Source organism: Apium graveolens, chromosome 5 (assembly GCF_009905375.1).
Source record: "Apium graveolens cultivar Ventura chromosome 5, ASM990537v1, whole genome shotgun sequence".
Lineage (NCBI taxonomy): Eukaryota > Viridiplantae > Streptophyta > Magnoliopsida > Apiales > Apiaceae > Apium > Apium graveolens.
The window spans coordinates 79,103,977-79,123,748 of NC_133651.1; the positions used below are offsets into that span (position 1 = coordinate 79,103,977).

The 19,772-nt window shown below is 33.2% G+C and overlaps 1 protein-coding gene across 1 annotated transcript; it reads right to left on the reverse strand.

The window, feature by feature from the left end:
* Positions 1–15,313: 15,313 nt before the first annotated feature.
* LOC141724190 (squamosa promoter-binding-like protein 8) lies at positions 15,314–17,506 on the reverse strand. Its single transcript, XM_074526212.1, has 4 exons — positions 17,315–17,506; positions 16,299–17,015; positions 15,745–15,902; positions 15,314–15,628 (listed from the first exon to the last, which is right to left on the reverse strand). The coding sequence occupies exons 2-4, from the start codon at positions 16,901–16,903 to the stop codon at positions 15,489–15,491; spliced, it is 903 nt and encodes a 300-aa protein (XP_074382313.1). The 5' UTR covers positions 16,904–17,015; positions 17,315–17,506; the 3' UTR covers positions 15,314–15,488.
* Positions 17,507–19,772: the final 2,266 nt, after the last annotated feature.

The window sequence follows — 19,772 nt, forward strand, 5'->3', positions numbered from 1 at the left end:
TGATGAGAATGGATCTTAACAGCAGTGTGTCATTGGTATATTTACCAATCATGAATGCACCTCAGGTAGGTGAGGTAATTGCTTCTACAACTCCTACTTCTTCCAACCCCTCTATTTCTTTATCTTCTAGTGTGGCCATGAAATCTGTGATGACCCAACAGATTTCTACCAAGGTCACCAAAACTAAACTTTCAAAATCAAAGACAAAGAAAACCACCTCTGTTGTTTCTCAAAAGACAACAGTTGTAACACCAACTATTAACCCTGAGGTGAGTGAACAGGGAGTGAGTGGTGAGGGGAGGGGTGAACATCAAAGAAACCCCCAGGATAAGGAAGGAAAGTTGAGTGCTTCCCAAGCTAGCCAAGCCACAGTTTCTCAAAAAGCTGTGGTAGTTGAAAAGGTATCTAGCACATCCCTAGTAGCATCCTCCCAAAAGGATGTTACTATTGAAAATAGTTCCAAACCAGGAACACAGAACAAACGAGGGAGGGACACTAAAGCCAAACACTCACCAACAAAAGCCTTTATTAGAAGAAAGAAGGCTAGAACCCAATCTTCTACACAGGGTGCACACACTGCACAGATACATCCATCTGTATCTATGCCTTCTCAAACTCAGTTTGATGTGACTCCAATAAATGTGGAGTCACAGCCCCATTCTCTCACAATAATCACACATCAATCACCAAACACTTCATCACCATCTCTGGATGTGGATATGTTATTCCCATCAATTCCTGATTCTCCCTCTTTACAACTCAGGGAGAAGCCCCACTCAAATATAGGTGATCATCATCTCTTGGATGATTTGTTGGATCACCCGCAAATTCTTTCAGATATAATTGAAGGATCTGTGTCACCACATCTCAAATCAATCTACACAGATTCAACAGTTATATCACTTTCAATTTCAACTTCTTTTCCTTCTTCAACGGATATCACTCATCCGTTGACAAGTGGTTGTTCTTCAACGGATAAGCTTAACAGCAGTTATCCGTTGATAACATCAGTTTCATCTTCAACGGATATTCCACATCCGTTGACAGTCTCTACACAAATAACTGAATTAATCCCAAGTGTAGAAGACATGAATACTGTGCAATCACTCTTAGGATTGAGGGAAGGGAGTGACAATTTGAGTGAGAGGCTGGGTTGCTCCCAGGCAAAAGGAGAGATTGAGAGCTCAAAAATGCATGCTATTTCTTCCAGCATGGCAAAAGTAAGTGAGTGGAGTACCACCTTAGTAGGTGAAGGTGAGGGAGTGAGATGTGTGAGCCAGGGGGAGCCCCTGATGCAAGAACATAGAGAAAAAGAGAGAAAAGCAGGAACAGTAGATACAAGGGTGGAACCAGCCATTGCTAATGAGTCAATGATTGTGGATGATGCTGAAAAGGAAAGACAATTTCAGCAACATTACAAAGCTGTAATTGATAACATTTCCTTGGATGCTGACACTTTTACTCATCCTGTGACAGCCTATCAACTGTTGGCTGCTCAGGGCAATGAGAAAGCAGAAAGGTCACTAAATCTAGTGCACACAACAGAATCTCTTCAAAGGGATAAAGCTGCCATTAACAAAATGCCTTCTACAGCTGGTGAGCCATCTGAGGAATTTGGAGCAAATTCTGATGATGATGACTCTATTTCTTTTGATGGAAGCATGAACTTAGGGGGAGATGAAGGCCCTAGTTCAATTCCAAATCTACCTGAATGGGCCTTGACTAAGGAGTACAGATCAGTGGAATTCAATGTCTCTTTAGTCAAACAAATCAACACTATTCAACAGGCCATTCAGAATACTTCACATGCAAGTATCAAGGCTATCCTTCAAGCTCACCTGGACTCACTGTATCTCATGAAGCTGCAGCAAGTGAAGCAGAATCTGGGTATGGATGATCTAAGGAAGGATATTGCTGACTTGAAAACCTATACTTCAGATAAATTGGATTCAGTCATGCCCTATGGTACATTGCAGGACTTGGTTTTGAGATTGAAGAAAGAATCTGTTACTGAAAAAAGGTTGGCCAAGTTAGAAGACAGAGTTCAAGTTATTGAAAATTCTGTGGCCACCATTCTTCACAATCAACAATCTCAAACCAGTCTCCTAATGCAGCTGGCAAAAGCACAAGGCTTGACCCCTCTCCTTGATGATAACAAAAAGGGGGAGAGTAAAAGGGAAGGGGAAGGAGAGCCATCTACAAAAGTCAACATATCTAAAGTGCTAGTTCCTGCCATCACTACTTCTCCAATCATTCAAATCAAGGACAAGCCTGATGGAATTGATTTGATTCAGCTAGCAGCAGCTGAAATTCAAGTGAAAGAGCAAAGGAGGAGAATTGATGAAAGGCTGCAACTGTTGTTTGGTTCTACACAAGACAAATCAACATCTGTGAAATAAAGCACAAAAATTGAACCAATCAACATGGAGCTCATGCCAGTAGGGAGTCATAAGGATGGAGAAGCTTCTTCCAAAGAGCTACAAGCTATAATTCTCAAGCCCAATGAAAGATCCAATAAGGACTCAACAAAGAATTCTTTAAAAGAAGTGGACTTTCCTTCTCCAAAAGATGATGAGAACAAGATTTTAGGCAGGAGTATTGCCTATCTCAAAAAGTCCATGGATGAGGCTGTAAGGAGAAATAGAGCTATTATCATTAGAGAGGGAAAGAGCATATGTGTGATGCAAGGACATCCCAAATTCTCAATAGCCAAGAAGGAAGAAGCCAAGCAATTAAAGGCTGACAAAAGAGCACAAGCAAAGCTTGAACAACAGCTAAAGTCAAGTCTAGTTGAAAAAGAAATTGAAGTCAGGGGTGAAGACAAGACTACAAACCTAGATGAGGTTTTAGGGAGTATATTTGGTGAGAGTGTGGAAGAAAGAGAGGAATGGCAGAAGGGAAACAGAAGAAAGGTCAAGGCACATAGAAGGAGTGGAGATAACACTGAAGTAACCAAATCTATATCTAAACCACTAACTTCCATACCTGAACCCCTTGTTGCTGATCCCACAATAAACATCCATGGTGAACCAATCATTCCAAAAGAGGAACCTATTGATTGGGACACTATCAAATTGCCTACCTTTCTAACCACTCTTCCACTACCAAAGAAACAAAAAAGAAAACCAAAATCTACACCTCCCATAACCTCTAAGAAATTCACTCAAAAACAAAAACCTAAGCCTAAGTCACCCATTTCTAAAGATGATTATGTTCACATCTGTGACATAAAAGAAATTTCAGACATTAAACTCTATCTGGATGAACTGGAGGATGTAAGGGGAATAGCTGCCTACAGACAGTTACCAGAGAGATTAGTATTCAGATATAAAGGAGCTGGGGAAAGAACATGGCCTCTCCACAGGATTCTGGATGAAGGCTACTCTACCTTGATTAGAGTCTATTCAGCTATACAAAAGGATTCTGGCTTTACCAGAACTGCCAAGACTGAAATTCTCAACAAGATAGCCAATATAAGGAAAACTTGGAGGGAGCCCAATGCTTTACCCAGGACTTTACTCATTCAAGAAAGGGGAATTACAATTCACAAATCACCTCATGGGATTATGGAATTTAGAGATGATAAAGGAGTCAGAAGATTTTTCAGACTTGAAGACCAACTCAAGATTGCCAGCAATGAAACTCTCAAAGAAATGCAATCTAAGTTGGATGTCAGTGTTGAAGATGAAGCTGAATTCTTCAGACAACTCCAACTCCAAATTGAGGAAAATGACAAAAGGCTAGGAAAGAAAACCAGGGAACAAAGAAGAAAAAGATGATTTGCTCAGACTAAAGGAGTGTCCTTGGAAACACTGTAAATCTTCAATTATCTCCTAGTACATACACTTTTGCAGCATTTTTAAATTTCTACTTAGTTTCAATTCATATATCTGTTAAGTGTTTTGTTATCATCAAGTTAACCCTGAATTTATGCCTACAATTCTTATAGACATAAATAGGGGGAGATTGTTAGGAATGTATGTGCATTAGTTTGATGATATGTTTAACAAAATACTTAAGTAGAAATTTAGTGTCTGTAGCCTCAACGGATAAGACCACTTTGGCTATCCGTTGATGGTGTAGCTTTACTTAGAAATAAGTTTAGTGTTGTAGCATATTTCAGTCTCTGTATTTAAAATGTAATTCTTGGAAGTTGAGAGAAGCTATGAGTCATGTTGACTACTAGATGATATGCAGATAGGAAGGCCAATTGTAAATACTTCATGCCTTGTAATTTTGTATAAGTGAAGTGGTATCAACGGATGACTTAAAGACCTTCAACGGATAAGAAGCTAAGCTTCAACGGATGTCTCTAAAGCTTCAACGGATAAAGTCATCAACGGATAACATCCATCAACGGATGAGTGCATCAACGGATGAAAGTTTCAACGGATGTTCTGATGATTAGCCGTTGATAAGAGGTAGTTGTACCTACAGACAGAGGCACATGGGTTGATAGAGACAACTGAGATGTGGTAGCCGAATTTCAGGAACAACAGAAAAAGCAGCCGTTCTTCTCTGGTACAAAGATGCAATAGTCAACAAAGTACTGGAGTGAACAGGAAAAGAAGCAAGTGAAGATCTTATTTTATTACTGTATTTTATATTGTTCTTCACTTGTACACTTGGTAATATATAAACCAAGTAGAAGCTAGTAATCAGATGAGAGATTTTCCAGAGCTGTTTAGAAAAACATTGAGAGAAAATTCATCTAGTTTGTACTAGGATGCAGCTGTGATCAACATTGTTTAATCACAGATTTTCTAATATACCATCTCTGGTGGAACAACAAATCCACCAGAAAAGTTTTTAAGGTCTGTTGTGTTCTTTACATTTGTGCTTGAATATATATCTGTCTGCATTAGCTTAAAGCAATTCACACACTTGTTCTTCTTGAACACACAACTTTCATAAACTGCTCAAAACTTGAAAAAGTTTTGAGATTTACATTCAACCCCCCTTCTGTAAATCTCATTGTTAGTCCACTAGGAATAACAACTCAAAATGTCCAAGGTGCTGAAAAAACTTAGTTCAAGAAGTAGATATTGGTATGGAGAGGCTCATTAGGGCTGCTGAAGGACCAAGTCTGATCAGGGAATTTGATGAATTGCTCAAGGATCTAAGGGCTTCTCTTAACAATAACTTCTTCACCTACAAAAAGGCCTTGGATAGGACAATAAATTCCTTAAGGGTGATCTTGGTGACTAAAGATAACTTTAAGGAGAAGAAGATAGTGGTGAATATAAATGACTCTGGGGTAGACATGTGTATGCAGGTGTCCCTCAATTATCTTATCTCAAGGAGGGCATCTGAATTGGATATTCTGATAAACAAGTCCGAGTGGTGATCCATGAAGACACTCTATTGCTAGCTGAACTGAAAAATGCTCAAGTTGCTGCTTTTCCTGAAGCATACCTATAACCAAGCAAGGGAATAGCATACATCTGTCCTACCACCAAACACTTCAAACACTTCCAAATCCTTAAACAATGTGTCATGGCCAACAAGAAGCTTATCATGACTCTGGAAACTGAGTTAAAATTAAAGAAGAATAAGACTATTGAAGTGAAGAGATGATTAAGCTGTTGGGGAGATATCTAAGAAATGTTGAAGCCAACTTGCCCAAAACTCAAATCAACAAGGATAATTTGGATGATGATAAGCAGAAGAAAGATGATCAAAAATCTTCTGACTCAAATCCAAGTCAATCCACTAAGGCAGCTGGAAGCAAGGGTGAAAAGAAGAAGGATGATGAGAAGAAGAGAGGAAGTGAGAGGAGAAGCAAGAATAAACATGATGGCTCGGAACCACATCGACCAACCCTAAAAATCCAAACAGCTCAAGCTCAATCCTCAAAGCCAAAAATCTCAAATATCAAACCACCTCTAACCTTTAAGCCAAAGTTTCTGTATAAACAAACTGCAAACACCTTTCTTAAAATAACAATCACCTCAAACTAAACCTCTCTTAAGAAAATCACAAACTTACCTTTAGACAAGCCTTCACTCAAAATCAATTACAAGTCTGTTGGGAGGAAATCTAAGAAAGTCAAGCCTTCAGAAAAAGTAGAAGTCACTGGAGGGAAACAAAATATTGGTGTGATATTATTAAAAAATCAAATTTATAGTAGTTAATTTTTAAATAATTATTTTTTCATTTAATTAAGATCAAATTAAAGGGAATATAAATTTCAAAATTTATAATTATTTTTATAAATAACTAATGTCAATATATTTGTACAGTTGGATTATAGAAGACACATATTAAAAAATTATTTTATCAATCACCTATAAATCTCGTGTTGTTGAGTAGTATATTTATTAGTTTTTCTATTTCTATCGTGCAAGATACATTTAATGACTAAAATATATATATATCTTAATATCTGTACGGTTGGATCGTCGAAAAAATAATTTTAAATATTAATCTTGTAAATCGGGAACGAGTCTCGTTGTCGGGAGGGGTACTTTTACTAGATTTTTCTGATCCTGACATCCAAGATGGATTTCAATTTTTTTAATAATTTTTTTCGTATGACTAAAATTGATATATCTTAACATCCGTACGGTTGGATCGTCAAAAAAATAATTTTAAAAATTAATCTTGTAAATCAGGAACGAGTCTCATTGTAGAGAACGATACTTTTACTAGATTTTTCTAATCATGCCATGCAAGATGAATTTCAAATTTTTTAATAATTTTTTCATATGACTCAAATTGATATATCTTAACATCCGTACGGTTGGATTGTCGAAAAAATCATTTCAAAAATTAATCTTGTAAATCAGGAAGGAGTCTCGTTGTCCGGAGCGGTACTTTTACTAGATTTTTATAATCCTGACATGCAAGATGGTTTTCAAATTTTTTAATAATTTTTTCATATGACTAAAATTGATATATCTTAACATCCGTACGGTTGGATCGTTGAAAAATCATTTCAAAAATTAATCTTATAAATCAGTAACGAGTCTCGTTGTTGGGAGGGGTAATTTTACTATATTTTTCTAATCCTCACATGCAAGATAAATTTCAATTTTTTAATAATTTTTTAATATGAATAAAATTGATATATCTTAACATCCGTACGGTTGGATCGTCGAAAAAATCATTTTAAAAATTAATCTTGTAAATCAAGAACGAGTTTCATTGTCGGGAGCGGTACTTTTACTAGATTTTTCTAATCCTGACATGCAAGATGAATTTTAAATTTTTTAATAATTTTTTTATATGACTAAATTTGATATATTTTAACATCCGTACGGTTGGATCGTCAAAAAACTCATTTAAAAATTGAACTTTGTAAATCAGGAACGAGTCTCGTTGTCGGGAGTGGTACTTTTACTAGATTTTTCTAATCCTGACATGCAAGATGGATTTCAAATTTTTTAATAATTTTTTCATGTGACTAAAATTGATATATCTTAACATCCGTAGGCTTGGATCGTTGAAAAAATCATTTCAAAAATTAATCTTGTAAATCGGGAACGAGTCTCGTTGTCGGGAGTGATACTTTTACTAGATTTTTCTAATCCTGACATGCAAGATGGATTTCAAATTCTTTAATAATTTTTTCATATGACTAAAATTGATATATCTAAACATCCGTACGGTTGGATCGTTGAAAAAATTATTTCAAAAATTAATTTTATAAATCAGGAACGAGTCTCTTTGTCGGGAGGGGTAATTTTACTAGATTTTTCTAATCCTGACATGCAAGATGAATTTCAATTTTTTTAATAGTTTTTTTATATGACTAAAATTGATATATCTTAACATTCGTACGGTTGGATCGTCGAAAAAATCATTTTAAAAATTAATCTTGTAAATCAGGAACGAGTCTCGTTGTTGGAAGTGATATTTTTACAAGATTTTTCTAATCCTGACATGGAATATGAATTTTAATTTTTTTAATAATTTTTTCATATGACTAAAATTGATATATCTTAACATCCGTACGGTTGGATCGTCGAAAAAATCATTTAAAAATTGAAATTTGTAACCGGGAATCTCATTTTATACAGTAATACTTTTACAATGGTTTCCTTGAAACACCATTGTATAAAGATAAACTAAGACAACGTTTTTTTTATTATAAAACCGTTGTGTAAGTATATCAGCTTTTTTCAATCTAACGGCTAATATCTAATCTCATTTCAATCAAGGGCTGTCATTGTGATACTTCAGCAATCCGAGTAATATGTTTACAACCTATCATGGGCTGCCACCTCATCAGGTGGTGCCCATTTAAATTATAAAATAACTATTTCAGACAACTGTTTTATTCCGCTGTATGAAGGTTTTTAAGGTTTTTAAGACAACCCTTCTAAAAACTGTTGTGTGAATTACACAACGTAATACCTAAAAGCATGTATGAGACCAACTAAGACAACACTTTTGTTTTAACATAAAACCATTGTATAAGAATATCAGCTATTTTTCGATCTAACGGCCGATATCAAATCTCATTTCAATGAAGGGCTCTCATTTCGCCACCTCAGCAATCCTTGTGAATGATTTACCACCTATCACGTGCTGCCACCTCAATACGTGGTACCCATTAAAATTTCTCAGACAACTGTTTTCATTCCGTTGTTTGATGGTTTAGAGGACAACCTTTCTGAAAAACCGTTGTCTGAATTACACAATGTAATGTTAAAACTGTTGTCTTCTAACCCTATACGTTAACATAGTAACAACGGTTTCTAATCGTTGTGTTAAAGATCTACAACAACGCTATATTTAAAAAACTGTTGCCTGACTCGATGAGAGGATACAACTTGTACAATAGTTTAAAAAAGATGGATATCCGTTATCTGTTCTGGAGTTCACACAACTGTTTTTTTGCAAATTCAATTCACCGTTATATGATTTTTTAGGACGACGGTTTTTTTTTAACCATTGTCTGTCAAGTGTTGTCTGATTGCAAATTTCTTGTAGTGAAACACAAAGTGAATTACGAAAACTTCATTAAGGACCATATTTATAAAACTTGTAAACACAAAGTTGTGTTGCTGAATTTATTGTAGTTAATCAATTTATTGATTAGGTCAATGTTTATATTAATAAAATAATATATTCCTCGAATTATTTTGTTTCTATTTTGATTCCGTACTTATAACGAAGAACTTGAAACGAATCGAAAAATAATGTAGGTATCGTATTCAACCTCCCTTCTACGATATTTTGGGACTAACATTAGTAATGCCATATTTTTTCTCAACTTATTTTATATTTTTCGTTTTTTTATCAATTTTAGTTTTGAAATATATTTTTAAAATGTTAATCTGACGTAAAATATAAGAATTAAGATAATTGTATTTAATAATTATTTATTTTAATTAATTTAAATAAAAATAATCTGACTTATAAGTTAAATTATCTAACACGTGTATAACTTTGTATAACTTATAAGTATTTATGAACTTATAACTTATCGGTCACTTATTCATTTTAAATTATAAGTTAATTATTTTAAAATTTTCTGAACGGGCAATAGTAGTGTTAAGTACCTAATTATCAATATTTCCTTATTAAGTTTGATTATTTAGATTCACTCCGGCTCGATTTTGATTCCATCAAACTACGTATATTCTTTTTTTGCAAAAAAAAATTGATTTCATTAAATTTAATCGTTCATCAATATATTATTTAATGATCTCTGGGTTATTATCACTCACGTGTCAAATAAGATCAATGAAAAAATGACAAAAATACCTCTTTTTTTAAATTTTGTGACAAGAATACCATTTTTTGAAATGTTTGGCCAAAAATATCTACCTAATACGCATTTTAAAATTGGATATTACTAATACGCATTTTAGAAATAAGTAAATTGTGTAAAAAAAAATTAAAAAATAATTAAAAAATAATAATAATTTTGGATACGCATTCGTGAGATGCGTGTCATGACTTTGCAAAGCATGATACGCAGGTCAAGAATGCATATCATGATTTTACTTCTTTTTTTTATTTTATTTTTTGTTTTATTTTATATTTTTTTAAATAATACTCATTTGTCAAATGCGTAATAACCTTACCCATTTTTGAAATGCGTATTAGAAATGTATTTTTGGCCATATCTTTCAAAAACGGATATTTCTCTTACATTTTCTAAAAAAAAAGATATTTTTGGTTATCACCCCAGATCAATCAAAGAATAACTAGACCCAGCTAACAAGTCGCTCACTTTTCCTCAAACTACATAACTACATAATTGTACCATATTTATTTATTTTGTTTCACTTCTTTAATTTTATCCCCGGTTCGTTTATCTATAAGTACATAATTAAACTTCACTTAGTTTCTTCTCGATTTCAATTTCCTGTAACTAAACACTGTTTACTTATTATACAAATATTGTCATTCTGATTTCAAATTCAATTTTCTTTAATGATACTATTTAATTATTAACATTTTAATCTTGACCCGTATTTCGTATTAGTAATTGATAAGTTTTTATTTACTCAAACTCCTTGAAAGATTTTTAACAATAAATTCATATTAATTACGCTATTTTGGAGTGACAAATAAATATATAAGGAATTTTTCTAGTGAAGCTCCATCTAGAAAGTCGCAGAATTAGAACCGAGGGAAAAATAAGATTATAAAAGGTTTTTTTAGTGACATGTAATTGAGTTAAGTTTGACTATTTTAATTGGTGAAAATTTTGTATATTAGATTATTTTTCATTATTTATGAGTATAAATAATATAATTTTAAAAGTTAATTTTTAATGTGTGTCCATAGACATATTTAACAAAACTGAATTATGAAATAATGGAAGAAAAAAACAAAATATAGTCTAAAAAACTGAATTATGAAATAATGAATAGCTACTTCAATTACTGGCGATTCCAGATGCTTAATGCTACTAGGCTACACAATAATAGACGATATACTCTGGTTAATCGGCGCCGATTGTTAGAACATATGCTCCCAAGATATACTCTCCTAAGGTTTGTTTATTTTCAAGTAAATCAAGGGGCTTCCACTGATTTTTTCCGGTGGAAAGCCCCAACCCTTCATTCTCTTTTGTCCTTATTAATTTCCCTTCAATAAAACCCAATTTTTTTGGTGTTTGCGTGTGTCTCCTTTTGGAGTGTGTGTTTTGTCTCTCCTTTTGGAGTATTTTGTTATGTATTTGTTTAATTATGATTGGGTTTATTTCGTGTTGAATCGGTTGAGAACGAGTTTATTGATATTCTTGGTGGTCTGCAAAGCCTGTGTCGAATCTGGAGCGGTGTTAATTATTGCAAGAGCTCACCTTTCACAACCAAAGATTGTTCATCTTTCACATGTTTACACTTTCGGCATGTCTATAGCTGGTATCCGGCATGTAGATAGCTGAGGTGTTTTCGGCATGTCTATAGCCGGTGTCCGGCAAGTAGATAGCTGTGGTGTCGTTTTTCCAATCTCAGTGATTGGTGTTTTTGAACATTGGGCTAACAATGGTTTTTATGTGATATGGTCAATTGCGGTGTTGCTATTTTCAGAGATGTTGGCACAATTTGGATTGCTCGGGATGTCTTTTATTTCGTTTTTAATTTCAAGAATTTTTAAATTCTATGTGTTAAACGATCAGGAAACAAATCATCTAATTGTTTTTAGTATGATATTTGTTTTACCACCTGGTTGTATCGACAGTTGGGGGTTTGTCCCGAATGTATTATATTGAAGTTAATGAAAGTTTTCTGCATTTGTCAAAAAAAAAAAAACATTACTCGTATATTAATTCAAAAAATTTAAAATTATAGATTAAAGTAGATTAAATTTATTTTTCGGTGATGTAATTTTTTTATTTTATTCAATTATAAATTATTAATAAATTTCAGTTAAACTTAAGTTAATTTGACTGAAATAAATTCAAAAAATACATATAATATGAAATAGAGCCAGTACTATTCAAACAAATTTACCTGGGATTTAAAAACTGAGAAGAAAAGAGCCAATCGAAAACAGCTGTTACCACCACATTAAACATCTCTATCACTCGTTGTCTCATTCATTCTCCCATCTCTCTCCTCTCATTATCATTTATACTTCGGAAAGATAGCTACCGTTCGATCTTTTTCTTTGTCATTGGCGGGACCGCAAGTAGTAATGATTAATGTTCGATCAAATATAGCCTCCTTGCAGGAGACAGCTTCACTTTTCTACCTCTTTCTTCAATTAAGGAAATTAACTTTCTGCGTTATGAAAGTATAATATATTTCTGTATAATATATTTCTTGTAATCTTTTACCATGCCATTCATCGTACCTTTAAACCTATGTAAAGTAATATTTTTGAGGTAGACAAAAAATATTATAAAATATTATTATAGAGAGGTCATTATTTAGTAAAGGTTGATATAAAAAATTTCAAAAATTAATTAAAAAAATATTTATAACATATCTTGCATACATGAATTTAAAAAATACTATCTCCATCCCAACTGATTATATATGTTCAATATTTACATGCATTTTGAGACTTCTAAAAATTATAATTTTGTAATGTTTTTTTTAATTTTTTTTTTGAATAAAAGTTTAAATATAAAACTTTTATTTAGAATAAAAAATTTTAAAAAAATATTATGGAATTATGCTTTAAATGAACTTTGAAAAGTATGCCAAAAAATAATGTATAGAATTAAATGGGACAGAGGGAGTATATGATAACTTTTTTAGACAAATTATGTAACATAATAACAAATACATGAAGTTTTTGAAATAAATTGACAAGAACGTGATCACATGGGCGTGCAAACTAATGATGTAGTGTTAATTAAAATAATATAACATTGAAAAATATATTAAGTCGTCTTTCATCTTTATGTATGTGAGAAGACTATAGCTCTATTTGGGAGTGCGGTTAAAAAATAGCTCTATTTGGCAGTGCTGTTAAAAACTGTCATGTTGTGGGAAAAAAGTGATGGTGGAAAAAGTGCTGTTAGGAAAATTAGATAATTGTTTGGTTATTTTTTTTAATTTATGCATATTTTGAGCTATAATATATAAAAATAATATTTTTGAGAAGGTTTGATGGTGAAACTGATAATTACTTTCTGCAAAATCTGAAAACAGCATTTTCCAAAAGCTGCTATAACTGTCTGCAATAGTAATACCAAACGGGGCCTATATATATTTGAGTATATATCTATTACACATATGTATATGTATATTTATAGAAGCACTTTTATTCTTATATAAGGGAAAATTAATAAAGAATATACTTATAAAAAATATAAAAGGTTATTTTTACGATGTGTATATATATAAGTATTTTTATTCTTATATAGAGGAAATTTAATATAGAATATACTTATAATGTAGGAGATTACTTTTAATTATAACTGGTCCAACTTGGGACCGTAATTTTTTTAAAATAATATACAGATGATTACTATAGAATATTTTGATAAAGAGGATGTTTGCATTGTATAAAACATTATATATTCAGTGGTGTGGACTATCAACACTTCAGTTACATGATCAATCATGGTTATAGTTCTAATTTAGCTTGTTAGAATTTTCCAATTAAGTTCGACTCATTGCAAATATGTTTTGAAGACATGTTTTTATATCATAAGAAATTTCGAGTCTATAAATTTTTTGACTGATTTGTAATTGATCTGAGCATGTATTTTTTTCCTTCAAGTAATGTGAGTTTCAAAAGTTTGAGTTTAAATAGATAAAAGAGATTTGGGACCGTAAATAATCCGAGATGGATCATATTAAGATCTTTCTATAAAATCTTAATATTTTAGAAAAAAACTGTTTATTTGACATGGATTAGACCCGAGCAAAGTAAATTCAAATCTTCCAAAAAAAACTCGAAATCTTCTATTTCAATACTAAAGTCGATCGAATGCCAAGTATGGACATAACTCTGTGTAAACACACCATTACAGCTAAGCAAGAGAAACTTGGGAATGAAGAGAATAAAATGTATATTATTTATGATTAGTCTCTATTACAGGCTTACAAGTCTATTTATGCTACTCAGCTAAAACTATACAGCTGTTACTAATTAGTTACAAATATAAGGACTTGTTTGCCTAAAAGCCACTTGTAACTTGTATTGTATAAGTTGCACTATTAGTGATAAACCAGCCAACTTGTGCTTAATACCAAGACTTTGAATAGGGTTGTTCACGAACAGAGCTGTTCGTGAACAAGTTCGAGTTCGGCTCGATAAGAGCTCGTTCAGCTCGGTTCGTTAATAACTCGAGCTCGAGCTCGAACACAAAGATGTGTTCGTTAACAAAAACGAGCTCGAGCCGAGTTTTTATATGTTCGGCTCGGGCTCGACTCGAGTTCGGCTCGAACTCGCTCGACTCGAGTTCGGCTCGTTAAAACTCGAAAAGAAGGCAATATTTTCAGAATATTTTGATAAAAATTATACACACAAATACATACATACAAAATTCAGCCTTATTTTCCCAACCTCCAGAACAATAGATTCATTCTTTCTAAACCCTCCGAAAAGTTCAGATGACGAATTCTTCTGCTCAAACTCCCTCAACTTAGCTTAAACGCCTTAATCGACTCCCAATCTTTCCAAAAACCTTCCTCGTTCTCCCTCCGTGTTAAACCTCTTTTTAATCCCTCTCAAAAACCTCTTCTTCTCCTCAAAATCCTCCACCTCTGACACAATCGCATTCGTAGTCGCCGACAAATAAATCTGTAGTTTCGCCGAGGACTCCATTTCTCACAACAAACCAAAATCAAATCCTTTACACATACAGAACTCACCATACAATATACATGCAAAACTCATCATTAAAATCATAAAAAGAAACCGAACACACAAGAGATTAGGATTTAGGGATTTAGGGATTTAGAAGATATGAAAGGGGAATAAAGAGAGTAGAAGAGAATTCAGTTAAAAAAAAGGGAGGGAATGGATGTTTATGAGATTTAGGTAATTGGGCTGGGCCTAAAACAGTTGGGCTGAGCCGATAAAGTTGTTTTTTTTAGAAACATTAACGAGCTGCTCGGTTACTATTCGGCTCGGTTCGGTTCGTTTTTGTTCGCGAACAAGCTCGTGTTCGGCTCGTTAGTTAACGAGCTCGAGCTCGAACACGATTTTATGTTCGATAGGAAAGCTCGGCTCGGCTCGGTTCGTCAGAAAAAAAATAAAGCTCGACTCGGTTCGGTCAAAACTCGACTCGACTCGGATCGTGAACAACCCTAACTTTGAATACAGAAAATTTTTGGATTTTGCCCAACACGACAAAAGAGTTTGAGATCAATCATTGTTGTACATGGTTCAACACAGCAACGCTCACACACATATATGTGAAATTAAAACACATATATAGTTGTCAAAGTGACATAAATTACTTTGAAATTAATTGATAATCAAATAGCTACATGCATGTTAACAGTTGCTCCTTGCATATACTGATCACTACAAGAACTTCTTGGTAATAAAAATAGTTTAGTCCTAGCAAACATAAACACAAACTTCAATTGACTGTAACTCGTACATGGATGAATATAAAGTCATCCAAACCTAGAATTCATCGAAGAACTAGAGCCTTGATAATTTAAGCTTTGCCGGAATGAATCCAATGAAATCCGTGGTGGTGAAATCGGCATTGTCACCGAGGAAGATGATTGCAGACTGGAATCTGGTGGAGACCCTAAAATAGTAAAGGAATAAAAAATAATTATATTTTTAACAACTAATTAAACAAGTTCATTTACATGCAAATATATGAAATATAGAGGGTATGTAAAATTGTAAATTATGTTTTACTTGTAAGGTTTTCAGAAGATGAATTATGAGCGTTTTCGAGCTGAGATTTGCTCTGATCTTGACTTGTTTGATGAGTTTTTCGCCTTCTGCGGTTGTGATCAGCTAACCTTTTCCTGCAGCTTCTTTTGCCGTTGTCAAATTCCGTCAAGAGATGAAATCTGTTTTCATTTCATAAACAGCATCAAAACTCTCTAGTAGCAAAAAATAAAAATAGAACTACTACTAAGTTATCAGTATCTTTGCATGTTTATATATACGATGAATTAAATGCATAAACACGCGCACACACATATAGAAGGACGGATCTGCCCTCGGGATCAGCATTGTAAGAAACAAAACAGACCAATCATTTAGCAAGACAAGACAATTCAAAGGGCATTTCCGTCCCAACAAATTATGCAAACATGTTTAAGTACAAATTCTAATATTTCTTGTAGCAATCAGGCAAGTAAACAACTAAACATATGATATCTTTAGTTTAAAATTTAGTAAAAGAAGATAACAATTGAGTGTGTGCATGAAAAGGGTTAATTGATGTAATTGCACAAACGAACCGGCTACACTGTTGGCAGAACCGCTGAGTTAAACCGGCAGCAATGACGGTAGCAGCTTTCGAATGAAACTCACACACCTTATGACGGCGGTGATAGTGCTTGACGTGAGTAAGATCAGCATTACATCCTTCAGCTTGACACCGCGGAGCGTTAACAGAACCAGGCTCAATTGTCCTAGACCGGCGGTACAACCGGTTCACAAAGTCATCCTCCGACGAAGAAAAATATGTCCGGCCACCCAAATTAAGTCCAATTCTACTAGTATACTCGGAACCGGCCGGTTCAGTCTTGGGCACGATCATGAACCCAGTTGGATCATGGACCTGGTCAAAAGAGATAATTCTTGGATCCGGGTTAGGGTATGACCCGGGATAAGAGTTCGGGTCATAAAAGGTTTGAAAATGGTTGGTTTGGATATTTGAGTGGTGGGTTGTTGTTGCATAGGCATTTTGATGGTGAGTATGATTAGGGTTTATGAGGGTTTGGTTAAAAGTTTGATGAGAGTAATGATTGTAAAGCTGGGTATTTTGACCCGAATCTTGAGCGGGTGGGTCATCTCCGGTTACCATTAGGTTTGATGGGTTGCCCCATTCATAGTCCAACATTTGGCAAGATGAAAGTGGTAGGATTGTGTTTATCTTTTAGTAGAAAATCTTATAGGTGAAGAAAGAGATCAGAGAAGTACTAGTGTATTTCCATCTTCAAGTGCTACACTATCTGAAATCAAGAAATGAGACTCAAATTATGACATTTGATGCATTCATACACATATTTGTTTATATACATGTGTCAAGATTGTGTAGATTAGTGTGTGAAGCAGAAAAGCTGCAAAAACTGAGCTATCTCACAAGTGGTGTGTGTGATTTTGTATTGAAATCAACAAGAGAGAGAACTCTCTTTATGTAGGTGATTAGTGAGTTTGAGAATGGTAAGATATGGTATTTTGTGAAAATGTGTGTATGTATAGATACAATTCATATAGATAGAGATAGTTTCTGTGTATTTACACAACTTACCAAAACACTTGAGAATAGGTGATCAGCATGGATCAGCTATTTTACAGATCTACTAACTGGTTAGGTTATAAAGATAGTACTATATAGCTAGTGCCTAGTAGCTAGGCTAGAACTACTTTCTTTTTACTTTGCTTTCTTCCATTCACTCTTTCAATCCCTAGTCTCTATATATAGCACGGCATCTCTTACAATCAGTCTCTCTCATATAGGTGGATGCTGAGAAAGAACTGATTAATGATGCTGCTTTGGTCAGAGAAATATGGTGCTTGTGTGTTTCACTGTATGTTGGTAAAGTTACTCTTTTACCCTACAATGTTGTCTAAAATTTCATGCAACCCTAATCTATATTAAAATTGTTAATGACAAAGACATACTATAAAGAACACTGTGATATTTGCTATGCTTTCTTTCATGGGAATTAATAAGGAGCCAACATGGGTTAGGGGGACAGTCAGTCAACCCACAACAATGAAACATTGCGGGAGGAAACAATGTTTCAATGCGGACCTTGACTTCCGCAATGAAACATTGCGGGATGTCGCCATGCACAGGGAACATTGCGCAATCCGCAATGTTTCATTGTTGGGTAGACTCCCAGTTTTTAATGTCCCAACGACTCCTCTCTTTAGCTTTTAATGCTCTTTTAGCTTATTCTAATATTTAACTTATTTATATAAGTATAAAAATAATATTAATGTTCAACAGTAATTAATTTTTTAAAATATGTTAACATTAAATATAAGTAGTAGTAATATTTTAAAATATTATCAATTTTAATAATAAATTTATCAATTTTATTTTTTCTGTACTTTTTCTTTAAATTATCCTATGAATTATTTTAGTTTAAAAAATAATATTATTAATTTTATACTTTTTAGTGAATTGAGTTATTTTAGTTTAAAAAATTTATCAACAGTCAAAACTAATTTTTTGTGCAAAACTTATTTTATGTGCAATGAAACATTGCGGCTGTTAGGACACCCCGCGATGCTCCATTGCGGCAATTTCAACAGTCAAATGAAATTTTTTCAGCAAAATTTTTTCTGTGCTAAATTTAATTTTATGAATTTTAAAATTCAGATTTTCACCTATAAATAGTCCTGCCTCATCTCATTTTTTTTCAACATTCTCTTCTCTATTTTCATTCTACATTTTCTCTTCAACATTATCTTCTCTATTTTCCGAAAAATGGTTTTCTACTATGATTTTGACAATAATAAGGTAATTATCGATGGTGTGGCTTACGACGGGCCCGAAGGAGAAGAAGACATGGCAATAACTCTCCGCCGTATTCAAATGACGCTTGAGCGCAAGAAAAAAAAAAGGAAAATGAAGCTAAAGCGAAGGCGGAAAAGTCAAATAAAAAAAAAAGACGACGATAAGGGTGATAAAGGCGGTTCTTCCAACACCGTTAAAGTTTGATCATTCTCGTCGACATAAAATGTTATTATGTATTTTCTTTGAAAAAATATTTAAATGTACTCCATTAATATTTGAATGAAATAAATTATTTAATGTTTTATTTTTGTTGTACTTGTCCAATTTATTTTATCAATTTTAAATTTTAATAAACAAATATAATGCTAAAATTTGAAAATGTGAAAAACTAAAAAAATGAAAATTTATCGAATTTTCATTATCTATAAAAAATATAATATAACTTAGCCCCCAAAATGTTAAACATTTCTTGGTAACAAACTATATAAAAATAACTCGGCCACCTGCCACATTTTATTTAAGAAATAATATTTTTTAATTATTATAATCATTATATTTTAACATCCATATAGTTGGATCGTCAAAATTTGTATTTTATAACTTACATGTCAAGAAATATCATTTACATAACTATTATGCAAAAATTTCACAAAACTATGTAAAATTGTTGCATATTATAATTAAGTTACTCTTATAAACATTTATATTTTCAAAATAACATTTAACATATTAAATGAAATATAATAAGTCTAGAAACTATTTTTTATAATTTTTTTTGATTAATTTTCTAATTTTAAAGAAAATAACAAAAATAAACAACCCAACCGCAATGTTTCATTGCGGTGGACACTTCCACCCGCAATGAAACATTGATGGGGTACGTTGTAAAGTTTTTTTTAAACTGCAAATATTTACAGTTGTTGGCTTGGGGATTTGTACAATGCCGCAATGTTTCATTGCGACCATCACAATGAAACATTGCGGCCGTGCATTTAATGCACACACCTACCTTACTTTGTCTATATTTTTGATCTTATACTGCTGTTTTTACTGCTGCTTAACATTCTGCTCAAATTTATTCTTCTGAAAAAAATGGTTAGTATTCAATATTCATGGCTTCTTATTTATTTGATTATTCAAGTTCATCTAGTGATCATAACGATTTTAGTTATGTTACCCCCCACACAAAAAAGAGGGTTTGTCGTAAAATCTTTAATGATGATGAAGTAATAGATGTCGA